Here is a 24,191-nt window from a genome sequence, read left to right as displayed (position 1 = left end):
GTGGAGTCTCCATGTAACATCACTGTGTAAAATACAGATTTACTCCAGTAAAGATTTGCTAAATCATTCACCAACAGGGCAGCACAGTGGCAAGCACGGCTGCCTTACAGCACCAGGGACCTAGGTTTCATTCCATTTGGGTCACTGCACGGAATTTGCAAATTCTCCCAGTGTCTGGTGGGTTTCCTCCGGGTGATCCAGTTTCCTCCCACAGTCTGAAAGATTTGCTGGCTAGGTACAGTGGCCATGCTAAATTCTTTCTCAGGAGAAACAGGTGCCGGCGTGTGGCAACTGGGGAATTTCCTCGTAACTTCATTTGAATGTTAATGTAAAGCTACTTGGGACACTAATAAATAAACTTAAACTTTCTAGGCTATAAACAGCATTGGCTTTTATAATCTGGCTTAATTTAGATCAAGGATACTGAGGAACAAATGGGTGGAAATTGCTGATGCGCTAACAAATGGTTAGAATTAGAATGCAATTATAGTGATGGAGGCAGAATCAATTGTGACTTTGAAAAGTAAACTGATTAATTACCTGAAGAGAAAAAAAAACAATTGGAGGGCTATGGAGAAAAAGCAGATAGAGGGATTAGTTGAATTGCTCTTGCAGAGAGCTGGCATGGACACAATGGGTTGAAGGCATCTTTCTATGCTGTAAACATTGTTTCCTGGTACTATGTGCAACCACTGGCTGCTGGCAGAGTTTCAGAAACAGTACATCATCATTCTCACAACTATTATAATTTTAAAATGAGCCAAAATTAGGTGATTATGTAGTGTTAAATAATCAACTTTGATAAGACCAGATGCAACAATGTATCACATGCAACATTTTACACTCAAATTACTTGTTTAATATACTAGTTATTGATAAAAAAAATCATGCACTCATCAGAACAAAAGCAAATACCAAATTTTAAACAATTATAGAAGAAAATGTGGGAATCTGGGCACATTTCCAGAGTCCAGGACCAACATGTGTACGGGAAGTCCGTTCAGCTACAACTCCCAGAAGCTTGGATTTCAGAGCTGGAATGGCAGCTGGTGACAGGTGGAGCAATTGTAAGTGTGAGAGCATTATGGATAACACATTTAGAGAGGTGGTTACATCACAGCTGAGGAAGGAAAGGAATAGGTGACCACCAGGCAGTCCAAGAGAAATAGGCAGGTAGTTTAGGAGTCCCGCTCACAAATCAGTACTCCATGTTGGAAGACACTGGTTCCTCCAAGGAGTGCAGACAAAGCCAAACTTCTGGCACCATAAGCAGCCTGTCATACAGAAAGGGCATAATAGAGCTAATAATAGACGACTCTATAGTCAGGGGAACAGACAGGTGCTACTCTGGCCCTCAACTGCCAGGGTCAGGGATGTTACTGAATGGCCCCAGAGCATCCTGAGGGGAGAGTGTGATAAGGCAGAGGTCATGGTGCATGTTGGTACCAGTGACATAGATGGAAAGAGTGATGAGGTCTTGCATCAAGAATTCAGGGATTTAGGCTGTTGACTAAAAAGGACTATTCAGGTTGTAATTCTAAGATTAGTGCATTTGTTAACAAGCACAGAAATAGGAGAACAGCAGAGCTGAATGCTGGCTTAAGAGTTGGTGCAGGTGGGAGGGTTTTAGATACCTAGATCACTGGGATCGATTCTGGGGAAGGCGGCACTTGTTCAAGCAGGACAGTCTACATCTGAACCGTAGCAGGATTAACATCCTTGGCAGTGAATTTACTGGTGCTTTTGGAAGGAGCTTAAACTAATTTGGAAGTGGAGGGTGATATAGACTGTTAGCAGAATAGGGTAAGAGCATCTTACAGTAAAACAAATCAAGTTAGAGGGGGTACTACTGTCCTAAGTTCCAAGAGAATAAGACACGGCAGGATGGCTTCTTCTTTAATGCCAAGAGTATTACAGATAAAACAGATGAGTTAAGAGTGAGGATTCACACTGGAAATTGTGATATAGTCGCCATCGCAGAGATGTGGTTGAGGGCGGGATGGGACTGGCAGCTCAACATTCCAGGATGTAGAATATTCAGGCGAGACAGGGAAGAAGGGGCAAAGTGGGAAGAGGCATTGCATTCTTAATTAAGGAATCAATTACTGCAGTAAAGGGATGATATTTTGGTGGGGGAAATCAAAGGAAGCTTTGTGGATAGAGCTTAGGAATAAAAACAGGGAATAAATTGCTCAGCATTTATTACAGATTCCCAGGCAGTCAGCAGGAAATTGAGTAATATGTGCAGGATTTGCAGAGGTGTGTAAAAACATTAGGAATAGGGTAATTATATTAGATGATTTTAACTTTCTGTGACATTAATTGGGATCGACATAGTTTTACAGTCATAGAGTCACAGAGATTGACAACGTGGAAACAGGTCCTTTCGCTCAACTTATCCATGCTGCCCTTTTTTTTAAACCCCAAAGCTAGTCCCAATTGCCCACCTTTGGCCCATATCCCTCTGTACCCATCTTACCCATGTAACTGTCTAAATGCTTTTTAAAAGTCAAAATTGTACCCGCCTCTACTACTACCTCCAGCAGCTTGTTCCCAGACACTCACCACCCTGTGTGTGAAACAATTGCACCTCTGGACACTTTTGTATCCCTCCCCTCTCACCTTAAGTCTATGCCCTCTAGTTTTAGACTCCCCTATCTTTGGGAAAAGATATTGACTATCTAGCTGATCTGTGCCCCTCATTGTTTTATAGACTGCTAGAAGGTCACCCCCTCAGTCTTCTACGCTCCAGAGAGAAAAGTCCCAGTCTATCCAGCCTCTCCTTATAACTCAAACCATCAAGTCCCGGTAGCATCCTAGTAAATCTTTTCTGTAGTCTTTCTAGTTTAATAATATCCTTTCTATAATAGGGTGCCACAGTATTCCAAGTGTGGCCTTACCAATGTCTTGTACAACTTCAACAAGACGCCCCAACTCCTGTATTCAATGTTCTGACCAATAGAACCAAGCATGCCGAATGCCTTCTTCATCACACTGTCCACCTGTGACTCTACTTTTAAGGAGCTGTGAACATGTACCCCTAGATCTCTTCATTCTGTAACTCTCCCCAGCAACCTACCATTAACTGAGTAAGCCCTGCCCTGGTTCAATCTACCAAAACGCATCACCTTGCAGTTACGTAAATTAAACTCTGCCATTCGTCAGCCCACTGGCTCACTTGATCAAGATCCCATTGCAATCCAAGATAACCTTCTTCACTCTCCACTATGCCACCAATCTTGGTGTCATTTGCAAACTTACTAACCATACCTTCTATATTCTCATCAAAATCATTAATATAAATGACAAATAACAGTGGACCCAGCACTGATCCCTAAGGCACACCGCTGATCATAGGCCTCCAGTTTGAAAACTACACTCTGGCTTCTGTCATCAAGCCAATTTTGTGTCCAAGTGTTAAGAGTTTCTTGAAATGTGTACAGGAGAACTTTTTAGGTCAATATGTAGAGGGTCTAACAAGGGACAGGACATTGCTGGACCCAACACTGGGGAATGAAACAGGACAGGTGCTTCATAAGACCGAGGAGCAGAAGTAGGCCATCTGGCACCTTGAGCCTGCTCCGCCATTAAATAAGATCATGGCTGATCTTTTCATGGACTCAGCTCCACTTATCCACCCGCTCACCATAACCCTTAACTCCGTTATTGTTCAAAGATTTCTCTTTGCTTTAAAACATTCAATGAGGTAGCCTCAACTACTTCACGAAGCGGGGAATTTCAGAGATTCACAATCCTTTGGGTGAAGAAGTTCCTCCTCAACTCAGTCCTAAATCTGCTCTCCCTTATTTTGAGGCTTTACCCCCTAGTTCTAATTTCACCCACCAGTGGAAATAACCTCCCTGCTTGTATCTTACCTATTCCCTTCATAATTTTATATTTTCTAAAAGATCCCCCCTCATTCTTCTAAATTCCAACGAGTACAGTTGCAGTCTATTCAGTCTCTCCTCATAAGTCAACTCTCTCAGCTCTGGAATCAGTCTAGTGAATCTCCTCTGCGCTCCCTCCAGTGTCATTACATCCTTTCTCAAATAAGGAGACCAAAACAGTACACAGTACTCCAGGTACGGTCTCACCAGCATCTTAAACAGCTGCAACTTAACCTCTCTGTTTTTAAACTCCATCCCTCTAGCAATGAAAGACAAAATTCCATTTGCTTTCTTAATTACCTGCTGCACCTGCAAACCAACTTTTGCGATTCATGCAGGAGGACACCCAGGTCCTTCTGCACAGCAGCATGCTGCAAATTTTTTTACCATTTAAATAAAGTCTATTTTGCTGTTACTCCTACCAAAACGGATGACCTCATACTTACTAACACTGAACTCTAGCTGCCGACCATTGCCCACTCACTTAATCCATATCCTTCTGCAGACTTTCGGTGTCCTCTACACACTTTGCTTTACCAACCATCTTAGTGTCATCTGTGAACTTTGACATACTACACTTGGTCCCCAACTCCAAATTATCTATGTAAATTGTAAACAATCCCAACACTGATCCATTAGGGACACCGCTAGTCACTGATTGCCAATCAGAAAAACACTCATTTATCTCCGTTCTTTGCTTTTTGTTAATTAACCAATTCTCTATCCATGCTAATATATTACCCGTAATGCCATACACCTTTATCTTAGGTAGTAGCCTTTGAAGTGGCACCTTGTCGAATGCGTACTGGAAATACAGGTACGCCACATCCACTGATTCCCCGTTGTCCAAGGCGCTCATAATGACCTCAAAGAATTCCAGTAAATTACTTAAACATGATCTGTCTTTCATGAACCCATGCTGTATCTGCCAAATGAGACAATTTCTATCCCGGTGTTTTGCTATTTCTCCCTTGATGATAGATTCAAAGGTTCGGGTGGTGGTGGTGGGGGGGCATTTTATTGATTGTAATCATAGCATACAGCATAGTACAATTGAAGGTTGTTATGGAAAAAGAAATAGACAAGTTACAAAAAAGATTTTGGTAAAATAAGCAGGATCTGGCCACGGTAGACTAGGAACAGCTACTTGTGGGAAGGGTACAGGCCCAACATGCTCCCTCTAGGCTAATAGAAAGAAGTATCAAGCCCAGAAAACCATGGAAGACCAGAGATATTCAGGAAAGGATGAGAAGGAAAAAGGAGCTTTGAGCAGGTACAAGGGGAGCGAATTAGCAGAGTCCATAGTGAAGTACGAAAGTACAGGGCGAGCTTAAGAAAGCAATTAGGAGAGCAAAGTGGGCATATAAGAAAGCTCTAGCTGGTAAAGGTGGGGAAAATCCCAAGATATTCAACACGTACATCAATGGGAAGTGGTTAACCAGGGGAAGGGTAGGACCAATTAGGGGCCAAGTGGAAAATCTATGGGTGGAGCCAGAGAATGGTACAGTGTTGATGGAATACTTCATATCACATTCACCCAAGAGAATGAGGATGAAGAAATTTAACTTAGTAAAAGAAATTGCAAGGTTCTTGAGCAAATTAACATAGGGAGTGAAGAGATATCAGAGGTGTTGACAGGCTTGAAAGTGGACAAATCTCCAAGCCGGATTAATTGTGTCCCAAGCTGCTGGGGGAGGCAAGGAAGGATATTGGAGAAACCCCTACCCAAATTTTTAATTCCTCTCTCGCCATGGGAGAGATGCCAGAGGACTGAAGAACAGCTAATATGGTTCTGCTATTTAAGAAGGGTCGTACGTATAAGCATTGGCTTCTTATCAACTATGTCATTGTCAGGAGAAAAGACAGGCAGGATGTCAGAGTGACCAAGGTCATGTGTGATGCTGACTGCTGGACAGATCACAGACTCCAAAATGAGGCTCCACATCAGACCCAAGAGGCGACCACAAGGAAGCAAGGTTATGAAAGGAATCAATGCGGCCAAGCTAAAAAACCCCAGCATAGCTGGCTGAAGACTTAGAAATCAAGCTTGCTGACCAAAATCTCGCAGGCAGCACTGAGGACAACTGGGAATGCTTCAGGGATGCAGTCCATTCATTTGCACTGAAGATGCTTGGGCCCTCTACCCACAAGCAGTATGACTGGTATGATGAGGAGATAGAGGCTCTACTTGTTGAAAAGCACCGTCTTCATCGGGCCTGTCAGAACGACCCAGCATCAGCTGCCAAGAAAAATGCTTGCAGGGCAGTCCAGAATAAACTGTGTAAAATGCAGGATGCCTGGCTGAGCGTCAAGGCGGATGAAATATAGGGATACGCTGACAGAAACAACTTGAAATGGTTCTATGAAGCCCTCAACGCTCTCTACGGACCTCAATCTCTTGCGAGATCCCCCAAGATGTACAGACAGTACAACTCTCATTACAGAGAGGGCTCAGATCCTGCAGAGATGGGCTGAACACTTTGAAGTCATCCTCAACTGACCGTCATCTATTAACGATGAGGCAATAGACAGGGTTCCCCAGGTTGATATCAACAGCGCCATGGATGACCCACCGGTAGTAGCCGAAGTCATGAAAGCTGTCAGCCAGCTATCCAGTGGCAAAACCCCAGGGGCAGATACCATACCCGCAGAGATCTATAAACCTGTATTTATCGTGAAGCTCACCGAGTTGTTCCAGTCCTTTTGGAAGCAAGGATCCATTCCTGAGGAACTTAAAGATACTTCCAATGTAAACCTCTACAAGAGGAAGGGCAATTGGCAAGTATGTGACAACCACCGAGGAATCTCGCTGCTCTCCATCACAGGAAAAACCCTCGCAAGAGTCCTGCTAAATCGTCTGGTCACTCATCTGGAGCTGGACCTGCTTCCAGAGTCACAGTGTGGCTTCCACAAAGGTCAAGGGATTACTGACATGATTTTTGCTGCGCAGTAACTTCAGGAGAAGGATCAGGAGCAGAATCAAGAGCTTTACACAACCTTTGTTGACCTCGCGAAAGCCTTTGACATTGTCAGCCGAGAAGGCCTGTGGAGGATCATGTCAAAGTTCGGCTGCCCCCCCAAATTCATTCAGATGGTACGCCAGTTCCATGATGGTCAAAGTATTGGATGGTGGAGAATCCTCTGAGGCATTCCCAGTCACCAATGGTGTCAGACAAGGGCTGTGTGCTCACACCCACGCTGTTCAGCATGATGTTTACTGCCATGCTGAATGATGCCTTCCAGGACAGTGTTGCTGGAGTCAGCCTCAAGTACAGAGTGGATGGGAAGCTCTTCAACCTGAGGAGACTTCAAGCTATTACCAGAGTGAAGGAGACTGTTCTGAGAGACTTCCTCTTTGCCGATGACTGCGCCCTATATGCTGTCAAGTCAGTATGAACAAATTTTCCACGGCTTGTAACAACTTTGGACTCACCATCAACATTAAAAAGATCAAAGTCAATACACCAGCCCGCTCCTCATGCGCCGTACACAGAACCCATAATCACAATCAAAGGGCAAAAACTACAGGCAGTAGACCAGTTCACTTATCTTGGCAGCACCCTCTCCCAAGCATTGACTATTGATACAGAAGTTAACTGCAGAATAGCAAAGGCAAGGAATCAGCCCAGCAACAAAACTGAAGGTCTACAGCACCGTGGTACTCAGTACCCTACTGCATGCTTGTGAAACGTGGAATGTGTATCGAAGGCATGCAAAACAGCTCAATCATTTCCACATGACTTGTCTTCACAGAATAATTCACATCAGATGGCAAGACAAAGTACCAGACACTGAAATTCTCTCTAGAGCAAGTCTACCATCAGGCCACACGTGTGCTGATGAGAGCACAGACCCGGTGGGCAGGTCATATCATCCGTATGTCAGATGAGCGCATACCCAAGCAGCTCCTTTTTGAGGAACTCTCTGCTGGAAGACGCTCGTGTGGCGTGCAGAACAAACATTACAAAGACAAACTTAAGGCCTCCCTGAAGTCACCTGACATAGACATGACCACCTGGGAAATGCTGGCATAAAACCGCCCTACCTGGCGCTGCCAAGCTTATGAAGCAAAGTGCATTGCTGAAGCACAATTTAAGGGCGAGTTGTGCAAGTCCAGAGCCATCCAGCACAACAACGACAGTGCCTACACTAGTCTGTCCAACATGTGCCAGGGCATTCCATGCCCGAATTGGCCTGATCAGTCATCATCAGACATATCACATCGAGCCTCAGAATTACTAACGGTGTTGTGGTCCTCATTGACGATGATGGACGAACAACAAGTATAAATGGAGATGCCAGACTTGGACTGGGGTAAACACAGCCAGAAGTCTCACAATACCAGGTTAAAGTCCGACAGGTTTATTTGGTAGCACAAGCCACTAGCTTTCAGAGCGTTGCCCCTTCATCAGGCGAGTGGGAGTTCTATTCACAAACAGGGCATATAAAGATACAAACTCAATTTACAAAATAATGGTTGGAATGCGAGTCTTTACAGGTAATCAAGTCTTAAAGGTACAGACAACGTGAATGAACACTCACTTGTCTGACTACACACTTCAACCAGACGAAATCGAAATTCTCAGCTGAGGGCTCAGTTTCTGCTCCACCACCAAAATAGATCCCATCAGTCTCACAGCAGGCACGGAGGAATTCATCAGGCGAATGAGGCTGCGCGAGTTCTTCCTCAAACCCCAAGAGGCCAACAGCGAACACAATGAGACAGCCAATGAACTGGAACAGCCAACAGAGAGATCCGCGGTGCAGCAACCGAAGAGGAAAGAGTCGAATTGGACTCCTCATGATAGCAATTACCCTGACTTGACATGTATGCCCAAGCCATCAGGAGGTGCGTCAATGCCAAATTCATCAGCCGCACTCACAAGACAGCACCGAACATCACCCAAGCACAATGCAGCGTCACCTGTGCTCTTAAGACCGATCACAACATTGTCATCAAACCAGCAGACAAAGGATAGCCCATTGTCAAACTGAACAGAATGGATTACTGCATAGTAGTGTACCGACAACTGAACAATGGGGAACAATACAGGCAGCTAACCGCAGATCCAACCAAAGAACGCACCTGTCAATTCAGGCAGATCAAGACCTTTGATCCAGATCTTCAGAGCACCCTCCGTGCTCTCATCCCACGTACTCCCCACATTGGAATCTCTACAGCCTCCCGAAGATACAGAAGAGAAACACACCCGGCCGTCCCTTCGTATCGGGCAATGGGACCCTGTGTGAGAACCTCTCCGGCTACATTGAGGGCATCCTGAAATCCAGTGTACAAAGAACCCCAGGCTTTTGTCACGACACTATGGACCTCCTACAGAAACTCAGCACACATGGAGTAACTGAACCAGAAACACTCCTCGTTACAATGGATATCTCGGGACTCTACACTAGCATCCCCCACGACAATGGCATTGCTACAACTGCCTCAGTATTCAATGCCGGCAACTGCTAATCTCCAGATGCAATTTTAAAACTCATCCACTTCATCCTGGACCACAATGTCTTCACCTTCAACAACCAGTTCTTCATCCAGACACACAGAGCAGCCATGGGAACCAAATTTGCACCTCAATATGCCAACATCTTCATGCACAGGTTTGAACAAGACGTCTTCACTGCACAGGACCTTCAACCGATGCTATATACGAGATACATCGATGATGTTTCCTTCCTTTGGACTTATGGTGAACAATCACTGAAAAAAAACTATATGATGACATCAACAAGTTCCACCCTATCATCAGACTCACCATGGACTACTCTCCAGAATCAGTTACATTCTTGAACACACCCATCCCATCAAGGATGTCACCTCAGCAAGCCCCTGGATAACCTCACAATTCTCCACTTCTCCAGCTTCCACCGTAAACACGTTAAAGAAGCAATCCCCTATGGACAAGCCCTCCGTATACACAGAATCTACTCAGATGAGGAGGACCACAACAGACACCTCCAGATGCTGAAAGATGCCCTCATAAGAACAGGATATGGCGCTTAACTCATCGGTTGTTCTGACGTGCCACAGCGAAAAACTGCACTGACCCCCTCAGAAGACAAACACGGGACATGGCGGACAGAGGATCCTTCGTCATCCAGTACTTCCCCAGAGTGGAGAAGCTACAGCATCTTCTCCAGAGCCTTCAACATGTCATTGATGAAGACGAACATCTTGCTGAGGCTATCCCTACTTCTGGCCTTCAAACAACTGCACAACCTCAAACAGACCATTGTCCGCAGCAAACTACCCAGCCTTCAGAACAGTGACCACGAAACCATGCAACCCTGCCACAGCAACCTCTGCAAGACATGCCGGATCATCAACACAGACGCCATCATCTCACGAGTACACCATCCACCAGGTACGCGATACATACACTTGCAACTCGGCCAACGTTGTCTACCTGATACAGGAAAGGTTGTCCTGAGGCATGGTACATTGGGGAGACCATGCAGACGCTACGACAATGGATGAATGAATAGTGCTCGTCAATCACCAGGCAAGAGTGTTGAAAACCTCAGCAGTCACAGGCATTCGGCTTCTGATCGTCAGGTAAGTGTTCTCCAAGGCGGCCTTCACAACACATGACAGCACAGAGTCGCTGAGCAGAGAGCGATAGCCAAGTTCCACACACAAGAACAGCCTCAACTGGGATCTTGGGTTCATGTCACACTACCTGTAACCCCCACGACTTGCCTGAGCTTGCAAAATCTCATTGACTGTCCTGGCTGGAGACAATACACATCTCTTTAACCTGGGCTTAACCCTCTCTCCACTCACATTGTCTGTACCTTTAAGACTTGATTTCCTGTAAAGACTTGCATTCCAACCATTATTTTGTAAATTGAGTTTGTGTTTTTATATGCCCTGTTTGTAAATAGAACTCCCACTCACCTAACGAAGGGGCAGCGCTCTGAAAGCTAGTGGCTTGTGCTACCAAGTAAACCTGTTGGACTTTAACCTGGTGTTGAGAGATTTTTTATTGTACGTACAAGCCAGGGAACTAGTGACTAGTGAACCTCAGGTCAGTGATAGGTAAACAATTGGAGAAAATTCTGAAGGAGAGAACCTGTCTCCACTTGGCGAGGCAAGAACAAAGAACAATAGAGCACAGGAACAGGCCCTTTGGCCCCACAAGCCTGCGCCGCTCATGAGCCCAACTAGACCATTTGTTTGTATCCCTCTATTCCCAGTCAGTTCATGTGGCTATCTAGATAAGTCTTAAACAATCCCAGCGTGTCCGCCTCAACTACCTTGCTTGGCAGTGCATTCCAGGCTCCCACCACCCTGTGTAAAATAAGTCCCCCTGACATCTGTGTTGAACCTTGCCCCCCTCACCTTGAACTTGTGACCCCTTGTGCTTGTCACCGCCGACCTGGGAAAAAGCTTCCCATTGCTCACCCTATCTATGCCCTGCATAATTTTATACACCTCTATTAGGTCGCCCCTCATCCTCCTTCTTCCCAGGGAGAACAACCCAGTTTACCCAATCTCTCCTCATAGCTAAGACCCTCCATACCAGGCAACATCCTGGTAAACCTTTTCTGTACACTCTCCAAAGCCTATATGTCCTTCTGGTAGTGTGGCGACCAGAACTGGATGCAGTATTCCAAATGTGGCCTAACCAACATTCTATATAGCTACAACATCATACGCCAACTTTTATACTCTATGCCCCGTCCAATAAAGGCAAGCATGCCATATGCTTTCTTCACCACCCTCTCCACCTGTGCTGCTACCTTTAAGGACCTGTGGACTTACACACCCAGGTCCCTCTGTGTGTCTATACTCCTGATGGTTCTGCCACTTATTGTATAGCTCCCCCCTACATTAGATCTACCAAAATGCATCACTTCACATTTATCTGGATTAAATTCCATCTGCCATTTCTCCGCCCAATTTTCCAGCCTATCTATATCCTGCTGGAAGGTTTGATTAGGGATAGCCAACATGGCTTTGTCAGAGGGAAGTCATGTCTAATCAATTTGATTGAATTTTTTTTTAGGAGATGACTGGATGCATAGATAAGGATAGTGCAGTTGATGTAGTTTATATGGATTTCAGCAAAGCTTTTGACAAGGTTCCATATGGAAGATTTATAAAGAAGGCAAATGCTCATGGGAGACAGGATCATTTTATAAAAGTTGATTCAAAATTGGCTTAGTTGTAGGAGTCAGAGACAAGGGCTGATTAGGGAATGTCAGAATGGCTTTGAGACTGGAAAATCATATCTCACGAATTTGATTGATTTGTTTTGAATACAGGAGTTGGGACGTCTTGTTGAAGTTGCACAAGACATTGTAAGGCCATACTTGGAATACTGTATACAGTTCTGGTCACCCTATTACAGAAAGAATATTATTAAACTAGAAAGAATGCAGAAAAGATTTACTAGGATGCTATTGGAACTTGATAGTTTGAGTTATAGGAAAAAGCTCAACAGACCGAGACCTTTTTCCTGGAGCGTAGGAGGGTAAGGGGTGATCTTATTGATGTCTAAGAAATAATAAGGGGCATAGATGAAGTAGAAAGTCAACATCTTTTCCCCAAAGGTAAGAGAATCTGAAAATAGATGACATATGTTTAAGGTGATAGGGGAGAGATACAAAAGGGTCCAAGGGGCAATTTTCCACACAGAAGGTGATGAGTGTCTGGAACGAGCTCCTAGAGGTAGTAGTAGAGGCGCGTACAATTTTGTCTTTTAAAAAGCATTTAGGCAGTTACAAGGGTAAGATTGGTTAAGCGGGATATAGGCCAAATGCAGGCAATTGGGACTAGCTTAATGGTAAAATATGAGTGACATGGACAAATTGGGCCAAAGGGCCTGTTTCCATGCTGTAAACTCTATGGAAAAAGACTGCGTTAGCGACTGGAAGCCAGTATCCAGTGGCATACCAGAAGATCTGTGCTAGGTTCCCTATTATTCAAAACAATATAGATGACTACATGGGGAGGTAGGATTAGTAAATTTGCAAAAGATACCAAGATTGGCCAAGTGATCAACAGTGAGGCTACAAAATATAGATGGAATGGTCAATTGGGCAGGAGGCAGTAAAGACGAGAAGTGGTGTATTGGCCTTTATAGAGAAAGGATTTGAGTATAGAAACAGGGATGTTTTACTGCAATTGTACTGGGCATTGACGAGGCCACTCCTGGAGTACAATGTGCAGTTTTGGTGTTCTTATCTGAGGAAAGATGATGGCCTTACTATAGAGGGAGTGCTGAGGAGGTTTACTAGGCTGATTCCTGGGATGGCAGGACTGTCATATAAGGAGAGACTAAGTCAGTTAGGATTATATTCATTGGAGCTTAGAAGACTGAAGAAAATTTCATCGAAACTTATAAAAGACTAACAGGATTATGCAGGGCAGATTTGGAAAGAGAATTCCGAACGGTGTGGGAATCGAGTACAGGGGTCTTAGTTCCAGGATAAGCAGTGAACCGTTTAGAACTGAGGTGAGGAGAAATGTATTAACCCAGAGTGGTGAATGTGTGGAATTCACTACCACAGCAAGTAGTGGAGGCCAAAACGTTGTTTCGAGGAGGGGATTGGGCCGGGGGCGGCGGGGAATTTTTGATATCTGGTGACTTTGTTCATACAATTGTAGCTTTCAAACATGCATCTATGATTTTTTTCTAAGAAGTAACTAAGAAAGAACCCACCTGTACAAGAAGAGGTCTTTGGCCAGCCTTTTGGAGCCAATGATCTTAAAGATGATTTCATAGGTTTCAAGCGCTTTTCGATGAACACCACTGGGCAGTGCTGGATGAAGACACTGGGCTAACCGCTTACCAATAGTCAGCTTCTTCGGGACAACTTGGTACTTTGCATTATTCTGTAAAACCTGTAATTAAATGAAAATTAATAATCAGTTACAGAATATTATATACCCAGACTGCAATCTGGGCTTCAAAATCCAAATGACTAGGCTGAGTGCTGTTTCTTTGGTTGCACAACATTTAAAAAAAACCGCAATAATGCTTCACAATTCAGAAGTTGGGCAGATCACTAGGGAAAGTTGCAAAAAATGTGTTTAAAATGAAACAGAGGCATTGGCAGAAGAGACTAGTGGCAATGGACAACGTGCCTTCAGATACAGATATAATGATATAAAACTTGCAGCAACGTGAACAAATTTGAAATGAATACCGGTTTGGCACATATTAACCGGCCACAGAGCAGTTTTTAAAAAGCAGTTTTTTAATACAATAAGATCTTTTGCCTTAAAACAAGATGTAATGTACCCAATCCATTTGATTCACTAGCATAAACTGAATTTCTAATTCAAGAATAGATTTCCCCATTATTTTTAGCAAACCAAATATCTTTCTGTCCCAAAATCCATTCCCCCAAGCAGCTATCCTTGGTTTTCTTAAAAGTATGAAAGATGCATGTTTAATCTTCTCTTTTTGATTTCAACAGGCACATTCAAAACAGAATTCAAACGCTTCAATGTGATTAAAAACAAAAGTAAACTAAAAGCTGTTCTCAGCAAGACCCTTCTATTGTATGTAGTGTGCAGGTCTGAAATCAGGTCAAACAAAGCAAGGGATGGCAGATACTTACCTATGCCCTATTCCCATAGCCCCACGTATTCATCCTGCCAATCCCCTGGCGCTAAGGGGCAATTTAGCACGGCCAATCAACCTAACCCTTTCTTTGATACAATTTTTGGTATAAATGAGCACAATAAAAAAAAACTTTACTCTTCATTGGTATTTACATCCTGCAACATAAGCACTAAATTAAGGTATTGTATCACATTACGCTTCTTAAATAATATCTAAAATTTTATCTCAGCCATCTGCGCATTTGGGTCTGATCTTCAGCAGCTGCATAAAAAGGGAAAGACAACCACTTGGGACAAAGGCAATCAGTTGTGATATTGCTTACTGAGCTTGAGTACAATAAATGAAGATCAGCTACGTAAGGCATTATGTTCTATGAAGTGTTGCTGGGTGCCCCTTTGTGACTAAACAATCTAAATTGTGGCAAGGCAGTTTATTTTTTGCTCCCAGAAGTGCATGTCATAAATGACTGTCACTCCTGCTTGGACAGAATCTCAAATCGGCCTCAAACCACCTTGCATAAATTCCTTCCACACCCTGAGGATCACAGAGGGGATTCTTGCGTGGGCTGCTGCTGCATACCCTTCACTTCCCTGCCTGTTGTCTGGACAAGCCTCAGCATGTTGGCATTTAGCACCCAGTGGCAAAGTTCACCAGTAGTGGTCTCTCTATGCAGGAGTCCTCCCCATTATTAAGGGGGATCTAGGGTGGAGGGTGTCACACAGCAGTCCCATATAACCACAGATGTGTCCATTCATGAAGTCCAAAGGTGAAGAGATCAGTAATGATCTTGTTGAATGGCAGAGCGCGTCTGAGTGGCCAAATGGCTTAAGTTTGCTCATAGGTATGTTCACATATCTAAGTTTTTGCAGCCTTATGGAATTCATGGACCATGTCTACATAAGGTGTAACAGACCGCATCCCCTTATCAGTTATTTGGAAACCTTTTATTACAATTTTGTTTGTACTTCTGTCCCATGCCCCTAATCTACAGCTACCCTGAGAGGAGAGGGGCGGGGAAGGACAAGGACCTCTTCATGAACCAACTCCTGCAACTGGCCAAACTTGCAATAAACAGATCCAGATAGTGGGCGATCAACAGCATCGTTAGCCACAACTGTCTTCTCTCTACTGCAGCTATATCCACAGCTAGGTGTCTCGAGAGACAGTGCGTGCAGTACTTGCCTCCACCACTGAGGTTTTCCATGTCCAGTAGGTACTGTGGGGGCTGGGTGTTTATCAACCCCTTTAATCATGTTTTGATTGAACATTTTAAGTTTCCTTTGAAATTTGTTTTTGTTTGATGCAGTATCCCTGTATGGGGCTGCTCCTTTAATTTGTCCTTCAGTTGTTTAATTGGTTTATCCCAAAATAGTTTAAATGATTGTCTTGGTTTCTTTATACACTTGGTTTTAAAAATACACACTTACTACTATTGGACAAAATGTTACGAACAATAAATATGCATGCACTTAAAGTTTCTAATAAGATACACAGATAAATAAATATAATGATTGACGATGGTAATGTAGCCTTGATGGAAGTTTTGCCCCTTGAAAAAATATTAGTGATAGAATCATTATTTTTTCTTCTAATTACCACATCACTACTCTGCTTGCAGGTTAGTTTAAATACAAGACACTTCAGTAGTTGCAATTTAAGAACAAAAGAACACAAGAAATAGGAGCCGGAGTAGGCCATCTAGCCCTTCGAGCCTGCCCCACCATTCAATAAGATCATGGCTGATCTGAAGTGGATCAGTTCCACTTTCCCGCTTTCTCCCCATAACCCTTAATTCCCCTGTCTATCAGAAACCTATCTACCTGTGACTTAAATATATTTAGCGAGGTAGCCTCCACCACTTCAATGGGCAGAGAATTCCAGAGATTCACCACCCTTTGAGTGAAGAAGTTCCTCCTCAACTCCGTTCTAAACTACTCCCTCCCCCCCCCCGCCTTATCTTGAGGCTGTGCCCTCTAGTCCTGCTATCCTTTCTAAGCGGGAAGAATCTCTCTACCTCTACCCTATCTATCCCCTTCATTACCTTGTATGTCTCTATAAGATCCCCCCTAAGATCTATCAGGTTTGATGATCAGTTTAATCACAAGATGTTAACTGATCTCACTTTTAAAACTCCAGTTTTGGAATTCACTCATCAATATTTCTGAAAATAGGCCAGGGAATAGTCTTTCAAAAAGTCTGTTTTAGATGCAATACGACCTTGGTGCGTACCTGCCTTAAAAACAGGAAATATTGTACCCAACCCACTTCTAATTTATTAGCATAAACTGAATTTGTAATTCAAGTATGCATTTTCCCCAATTATTTAGAAAATCCTGTTGTTATGTCATAATTTTGGTTAACCCAGAATAGTATTTGCCTTACACTCTTCAGCAAACTGCCAGCACACAACCTGTTCAAATGACTACAACAATCCTTTTTAATACTGATTAACATTAAAAGGAGTTCTAATTAAACTGTAGAGATCAGCCAATTAAACCCATTTATTATGCTGTGCATGGTTTAGACACTTGCCTCCTAGGTGAATAGATCATTTAGAAATATTGGTAAATGACCAATAAAAAAGTTATTTTCAGAACAAAGTGGTGAAGCAAACCAATTAGTAGAATAGTGAAGCTCTGTAGTATATGAAACACACATAACTTGGGTGATTTACTATGTAATATTTTAACATGCATCAAGGTAATATTCAACAGTAAAATTAGAGGCATTTTAAATACAGAGCAGTAATATTCCCTTTTTATTTAACTTAATTGTAGGAATTCCCATTTTCTGCAATTACCTTGTTAAGTTTACCCAGTGCTGATATTAGATCTGCCCATTCACTGGAATACTCGAAGCTTTTCAATGCTTTATCCACCGCTGCTATGTAATTTCTGTACTTGGAGTCACCCAGTAACTCCAGTTCCTCCGTGTTCATCCTTCTTAAACATGCAGCTGATGACCAAACTCAAAGATCATTTACCTGATTTTTTTTAAAAATCAGTCTCTGATGAGAAAAAGAAAAAAAAATCACAATTTTGTAAATGCAAGAAAAACCCAGTTTTAAATTTAATACATATCTGAAAATTAGACACAAAGATAACAATTTACAAGAATCTTAAAACGTTCTTTTACTCCTTTAGTGACCCATTCAAGTTACGTGACAGCCTCCTAGAATCATAGAAACTCCACAGTGCAGAAAGAGGCCATTTGACCCATTGAGTCCACACCAACCACAATCCCACGCTGGCCCCACCCCTGCATCCCTACATATTTACCCATTAATCCCTCTTACCTATGCATCTCAGGATACTAAGGGGCAATTTAGCCTGGCCAATTAACCAAACCCGCACATTTTTGGACTGTGGGAGGAAACCGGAGCACCCAGAGGAAACCTACATGTTAGAAGTTACTGATTACTCTTCAGTGTTCCACTATTCTCCAAGATATGAAATTTCACGAGGATCTTCCATCAGCTTTTTGGATAAGTGATCCTCCAAATGTTCTTCAAAACCTCATGACCGTGAAGTTCTCAGCTCAAACTTAGCCTTCTTCTTGAACGGAGATTTAAACATCAGTAATACCCCGACTTCCTAATGGCTCTTCAGGCTCCCACAACCTCTGCACAGTTGTTGGTTCTCATGATGTGGAGATGCTGGTGTTGGAGTGGGGTAAACACAGCAAGAGGTCTCACAACACCAGGTTAAAATCCAACAGGTTTATTTGGTAGCAAAATTTGGAGCGCAGCTCCTTCATCAGGTAAGTGGGAGTTCTGTTCACAAACAGGGCATATAAAGACAAACTCAATTTACAAAATAACGGTTGGAATGCGAATCTTCATGGGTGATCAAGTCTTAAAGGTACAGATAATGTGAGTGGAGAGAGCGTTAAGCACAGGTTAAAGAGATGTGCAGACACTACAACAACAGATGAATGAACACCACTCAACAACCACCAGACAAGACTATCCTCTTCCTGTTGGGGAACACTTCAATGGTCACGGGCATTTGGCCTCTGATCTTCGGGTAAGCATTCTCCAAGGCAGAGTTCGTGACACGCGACAACGCAGAGTCGCTGAGCAGAGACTGATAGTCAAGTTCTGCACATGAGGACGGCCTTGCCGAGTTGCCCCACATATAGTTCCCAGATCAAAATAAATTAAAGTTGGTCAACAAGGGTTGTGTAGGGAGGTTGCATTTAGGAGGGGATGGAGGTTGCATTTGGGGGGGGGGGGGGGGGGGGGGAAGGGAAGGATTTCCAGTCACACTATTTGTAACCCCCATGACTTGCCTGGGCTTGCAAAATCTCACTAATTGTCTTGTTTGGAGACTATACACATCTCTTTAATCTGTGCTTAACGCTCTCTCCAGTCACACTGTCTATATCTTTAAGACTCGATTACCTGTAAAGATTCGCATTCCAACCATTATTTTGTAAATTGAGTTTGAGTCTTTATATGCCCTGTTTGTAACGAGAACCTGACGAAGGAGCAGCACTCCAAAAGCTAGTGGATTTTGCTACCAAATAAACCTGTTGGACTTTAACCTGGCGTTGTGAGGCCTCTTACTGAGTTGCTGGTTCCACAGTTAATTCCCAGTCTTGGCAGTTGCTTTCTTGCTATCTGTTCCAAATTGATTGCTTCCAAGTTAACTGCCTACAAGCACTATAGATGTCTTACCCCTTGCTTTGAGCTAGGCAGATTTTTATTATTTTTCCTCCATAACTTCCAAGCTCTCCAACACCGAATCAGGGATAGCAGCCCAAAGATGCACTGGAGAACCACTCTCAGAACTCTGCTGCAAGGTTATCAAAGCAATCGCACACCAACCACCAAACACCCAAGCCCCCACACCTTTAGGGGTCTCACCCTCATCCCCCAAAACCCCTCTCTCAAGGGTCATCCCCCAACCTTGATAATACCTATCCCACCCTCCCCACCCCACCCCCAATTATCTCTCCCTCCTCCCCCTTAATTATGCCTTCCACCCAGCACTCCCTCCCCACCCAACTCTCCCTACCCAATTTCTTGCCCTTTTCCCCTCTCATCTTCCATCTCCCTACCTCCATCCCCAACTCATGGTGGCACAATGGGTAGCATGGCTGCCTCAAAGCACCAGGGACATGGTGTTATGAGGTTTGGATGGAGGGAAGGATCTGAATGGGATGCTCTTTTGGAGAGTTGATGCAGACTCAATGGCCGAATGGCCTCTTTCAGCACTGTACGGATTCTATGGAATCTCCCCCTACACCCTCCCCCTTCACTCCCCATAACCTCCCCCACCCCCCCACAACTCTCCTCCTTCCTCCATCCCCACACAAATTTCCCCACCCAACTCAACTTTTCATCTCCCCCCCCTACACAACTTTCAACCTCCATCCCCACGCACCCCCCCCCACCCCATGCAACCTCCATTCCCTCCTAAATGCAACCTCCCCACACAACCCTTGTTGACCAACTTTAGTTTATTTTCATCTGGGAACTATATGTGGGGCAACTCGGCGAGACAGTGGTTAGCACTGCTGCCTCACAGCTCCAAGGACCTGGGTTCCATTCCATCAACAGTGCGATCAAGTAACATTTGATCAGCAATAATCTGCCCACTGATACTCAGTTTGGATTCTGCCTGGGTCACTCCATTACCAGCCTCATTACAACCTTGAACCAAACACGAATAAAAGAGCTGAACTCATCCCATCTGTCCTTGAAATCAAGGCAATGTTTGACCAAATGTGGCAAAGACCCCTGGCAAAACTGGAGTCAATGGCAATCAGGGAGAAAACACACTACTTGATTAAGGTCCTACCTAGCACAAAGAAAGATGGCTGTGGTTTTTGGAGGTCAATCATCTCAGTCCCAGGACATTATTGCAAAAGTTCTTCAGGGGAATATCTTAAGCCTGACCATCTTCAGCTGATTCATCACTGACCTTCCCTCTATCAGAAGGTCAAAAGTGAGGATGTTTGCACAATGTTCAGCACTACTTGTGACTCCTCAGATACTGTGCAGTCATGTCCATATGCAGCAAGGCCTAGACAACATTCAGGCTTGGACTGATCAGTAGCAAATAACATTCATATCACACAAGTGCCAGGCAATGACGAATTCCAGGGAAATCTAATCATCTCCTCATGACAATGACATTACTATTGCTGAATTTCCAATTGCCAGCATCTTGAGGTTTACATTTGACCAGAAATTGAACTGGACCAGTCACATAAGAACTGTGGCCACAAAAGCAGGTCAGGCATTGGGAAACCTGACATGTGTGGTTCACACACATAAAACCAGAAAATGCTGGAATATCTCAGCATGCCTGGCAGCATCTGTGGGGAGAGAACAGAGCCAATGTTTCGAGTCTAGATGACCCTTGGTCAGAGCTCAAGATGAGTGGCTCACATCCTGTCTCCCCAAAGTCTGACAATTTTCAACTAATGTTCATGCTAAAGTCAGGAGTGTGATAGAATACTCATTTATCTGGGTAAATGCAGCTCCAACAACACAAGAAACTCAACACCATCCAAGACATCCCGATCAACATCTCAGCACTAATTTAAACATTCGCTCCCTCCACCACCAGCACACAGTAGCAGCAGTGTATGCCATCTACAAGATGCACTACAACAAATCAAGGTTCCTTTGGCCTATGTGGCCAACTTGCATTCCAACTACATCTTCAAGTTGGCATCCTGCCAACTTCCACCCCACTCTCAGACAACCCCCACAGCCTTGCTGACTACCCGCACTGACCTTCATCCTATTCCCAACTGCAATCCCACCCAGTTCTCTGCCAGTTACTATCCCAACCAGTTCTCTGCCAGTTGAAGTGATGGAGGCTACCTCACTAAATATATTTAAGACGCGGGTAGATAGGTTTTTGGTAGGCAAGGGGATTAAGGGTTATGGGGAGAAAGCGGGAAAGTGGAACTGAGCCACTTCAGATCAGCCATGATCTTATTGAGCGGCGGGGCAGACTCGAAGGGCTAGACGGCCTACTCCTGCTCCTATTTCTTATGTTCTTATGTTCATCCTGACCCCTTGACTACTCCCACACCACCTAACTACTCACCTGACAGACCAACCACTTTACCCCCTCCCCCCACCTGACTCCCACCGCTGACCACTCTAACTCCTCACCCACTTTTCTCCTTCTGGCTTTTCCAAGGACTGGGACCTTTAAACTTACAGCTTTATGACAACCAATGCCGTAAAGAGAGATGTGGTTTCTCTTCCTTTAATGCTGCTGCCCTGCACAGAAAGGACTCTGAGAGCTGCCACGCCACTCATTAAAGAAACCCATGATGGCGACTGCCACTCCATGGAAATCCTGGACCCTAGTCTCTGGATAATGTGTTGTTCATTTAGGACTGAGGTGAAGAGAATTTTTTCCACTTGGAGGGTGGCAACTATTTAGAATTCTTTACCATAGAGGGCTTTGAATGTTCAATCATTGAGCAAAATCAAGGCTGTTAGATTTTTTGCATTCAACGGACATCATGGCTACTATTTTCCAGTGCTTCTACACTGCTTTTATATATAGAAACCAGAATTGTGCATACTCGTACATCCAGAATAGCAATACACTTGCTTTCTGCTTCTCCACCAGGCCAAATTACAATTTTCTTGTACATGCTAAGATCTTTTAGTTTACACTAAATGATCTGAAAACCCAGTCTATCTGATCACTTTGTGCAAAGTCATATTTAAATTTAGTCTTCACCAGCTTGAGCACATGCCCCCTTATTCTCAAGCCTGAAGCTAACAGTTGCATCCCCAATTTTAATGGTTCCACCACAGGTGGCCATGCCTTCAAATGGCTCAGTCTCAAGCTCTGGAATATCCTCCTTCTATCTCTCTATCTTGTCTTCCTCTTTTAAAGTATGCCTTTAAATCTACTTTTTGACCAAGGTTTTGGTCATCTGACCTAATGTCTCCTCGTTTGGTTCAGGGTTATACTTTTTGTTTACTGTTGTGAAGCATTTGGGCCATTTAATTACATTGAAGGTACTATGCAAGTAGCTGCTGTTGCCAACTTCTCCAAGGTCACATGTCAGTTGCCTCCTTCCAAAGCTAAAGCTCTTCAATCTTTCATTATAATTCTACCTTTCAGCTTGAGAGACCTGCCTCGGTTTTTCTCTGCATCCTTCAATCTTTGGTTATTAAAACTGAAAAAACAATACTCAAGGACATGGTACACGCATTGAACAATTCTAACAAGACACAGATATTTTAAATACCTGGTTGTATAAATTTAGCATTTTGCCTACTTCGTTTGTAGTCCCTAGTGATTTTACATTAAGTGCCGACATGTTCAACATCCTCAAAGCATAAAATCAAGAAACTTTTGCTTATTTTTGTTTTTAATTTTATTGTAACCTCTGATTTTCAGACAGTTTAGTCCACAATCACAATTCACAAAAGTGCATCACCTTCTTAATACAGCTTGGCACACAATCAAGTAATGAAACAGTCACAGTAATATATCCACAAAGTTCTATACGAGTAAAATGAGTAGAACAGACCTTATTCATAAATTCCTTTTAGTCCCAATAGATCCGCAATGTCAGGAACAAATTGCACCGTTATGAAAGTTTTTAAATAATTTGTACAGTTGAAATATGATTTACATGAGGAATAAAATCCTAGTCAATATCTAGTTGGTTAAAGATCAGAAGTCCAGAAATGCTTAAAGCACAGCTGTATTTTTGTGAAGAAATCTCTTCTGTACAACTTATAATTTTCTTGCTTACTTATTGATACACCAACACTTCTATAAATTTATAACTATATGATGTCCTTCATTACTTCAAGAAGTTCCAAAGTGCTTCATAGCTAATGGTACTTTTGAAACAGTCACTGGTATGAGGAAAAATGACCACAACATTGGTGTTTGTGGGATTTAGCTGTGTGCAATGCTAAATGCCTAGGTAGGACTATTTGTTGCTGCTGATTAAACAAAACCTACATTCCATCAGCTTATTACAACAGTACTGCTGTCGTATCCAACTATAAATTATAAAACATGCTAGAAAAAAATATTTTGTTCACAAAACTCATTCTTCGACATTATTGTTATACACAAAGTACTGGTACAGTATATCAAAGCAGCAACAATAGCTACAACAAAATAGAAGTTTATACTGAGTTTAGGAATATAGATGCCAAATTCATAAGCTTTTACCATCTTTGATAACAGTTTGGAATATTAAACATACCATTTGCAAATCTATATTTGGACATAAGTGACAAGATTAACTTCAGTCACCAATCTGAAATCTAAATCAACTTAGATCCTGATTTATACTCTCAAAATTCTATTTATCTATAAACATAGCTTACTCTAAGCCCTTCCCAGCATTGACTTGCTGAACCCAAGTCTTTTCCTTTAAGCTATGTTTACAGGAATCCCTGAGGATGGTCACTCCATAAACTTAAGCTCCATAAGCTGTGTCCTCAGTCCTTTACCATACGCCTTACACACTTATGACTACGTGATCAAATTCTGCCCCAACTCCATATACAGATTTTCTGATGATACCACTGTAGTGGGTCGGATCTCAAACAATGATGAAAGAGTACAGGAAAGAGAGAGAACCTACTGAAGTGGCACAACGACAATAATCTCTCCCTCAATGTGAGTAAAAATGTGAAGGAGATAGTTATTGACCTCAGCAAATGTGGTGGTTTACATTCTGATGCTGATGAAATGGCGAT

General features: G+C 43.2%; 1 protein-coding gene across 3 annotated transcripts in view; it reads right to left on the bottom strand.

The window, feature by feature from the left end:
* The window catches only part of dop1a (DOP1 leucine zipper like protein A), a 296,966-nt gene that overhangs the window by 239,283 nt on the left and 33,492 nt on the right, over positions 1 to 24,191 (bottom strand). For all 3 annotated transcript variants that reach the window (XM_080200297.1, XM_080200299.1, XM_080200298.1), the window contains exons 2-3: positions 17,280 to 17,486; positions 13,571 to 13,752 (exon numbers count right to left, since the gene is read on the bottom strand). In XM_080200297.1, coding sequence (XP_080056423.1) covers positions 13,571 to 13,752; positions 17,280 to 17,417 — 320 coding nt within the window. In that variant the 5' untranslated portion in view covers positions 17,418 to 17,486. The remainder of the gene's footprint in view (positions 1 to 13,570; positions 13,753 to 17,279; positions 17,487 to 24,191) is intronic.

The sequence above is a fragment of the Carcharhinus amblyrhynchos genome, chromosome 12, assembly GCF_965287045.1.
Source record: "Carcharhinus amblyrhynchos chromosome 12, sCarAmb.v2.hapA, whole genome shotgun sequence".
In the NCBI taxonomy this organism is placed as follows: Eukaryota; Metazoa; Chordata; class Chondrichthyes; order Carcharhiniformes; family Carcharhinidae; genus Carcharhinus; species Carcharhinus amblyrhynchos.
Note: the sequence above shows the minus strand (reverse complement) of the source record. Positions and strands in the feature narration are given on the sequence as shown.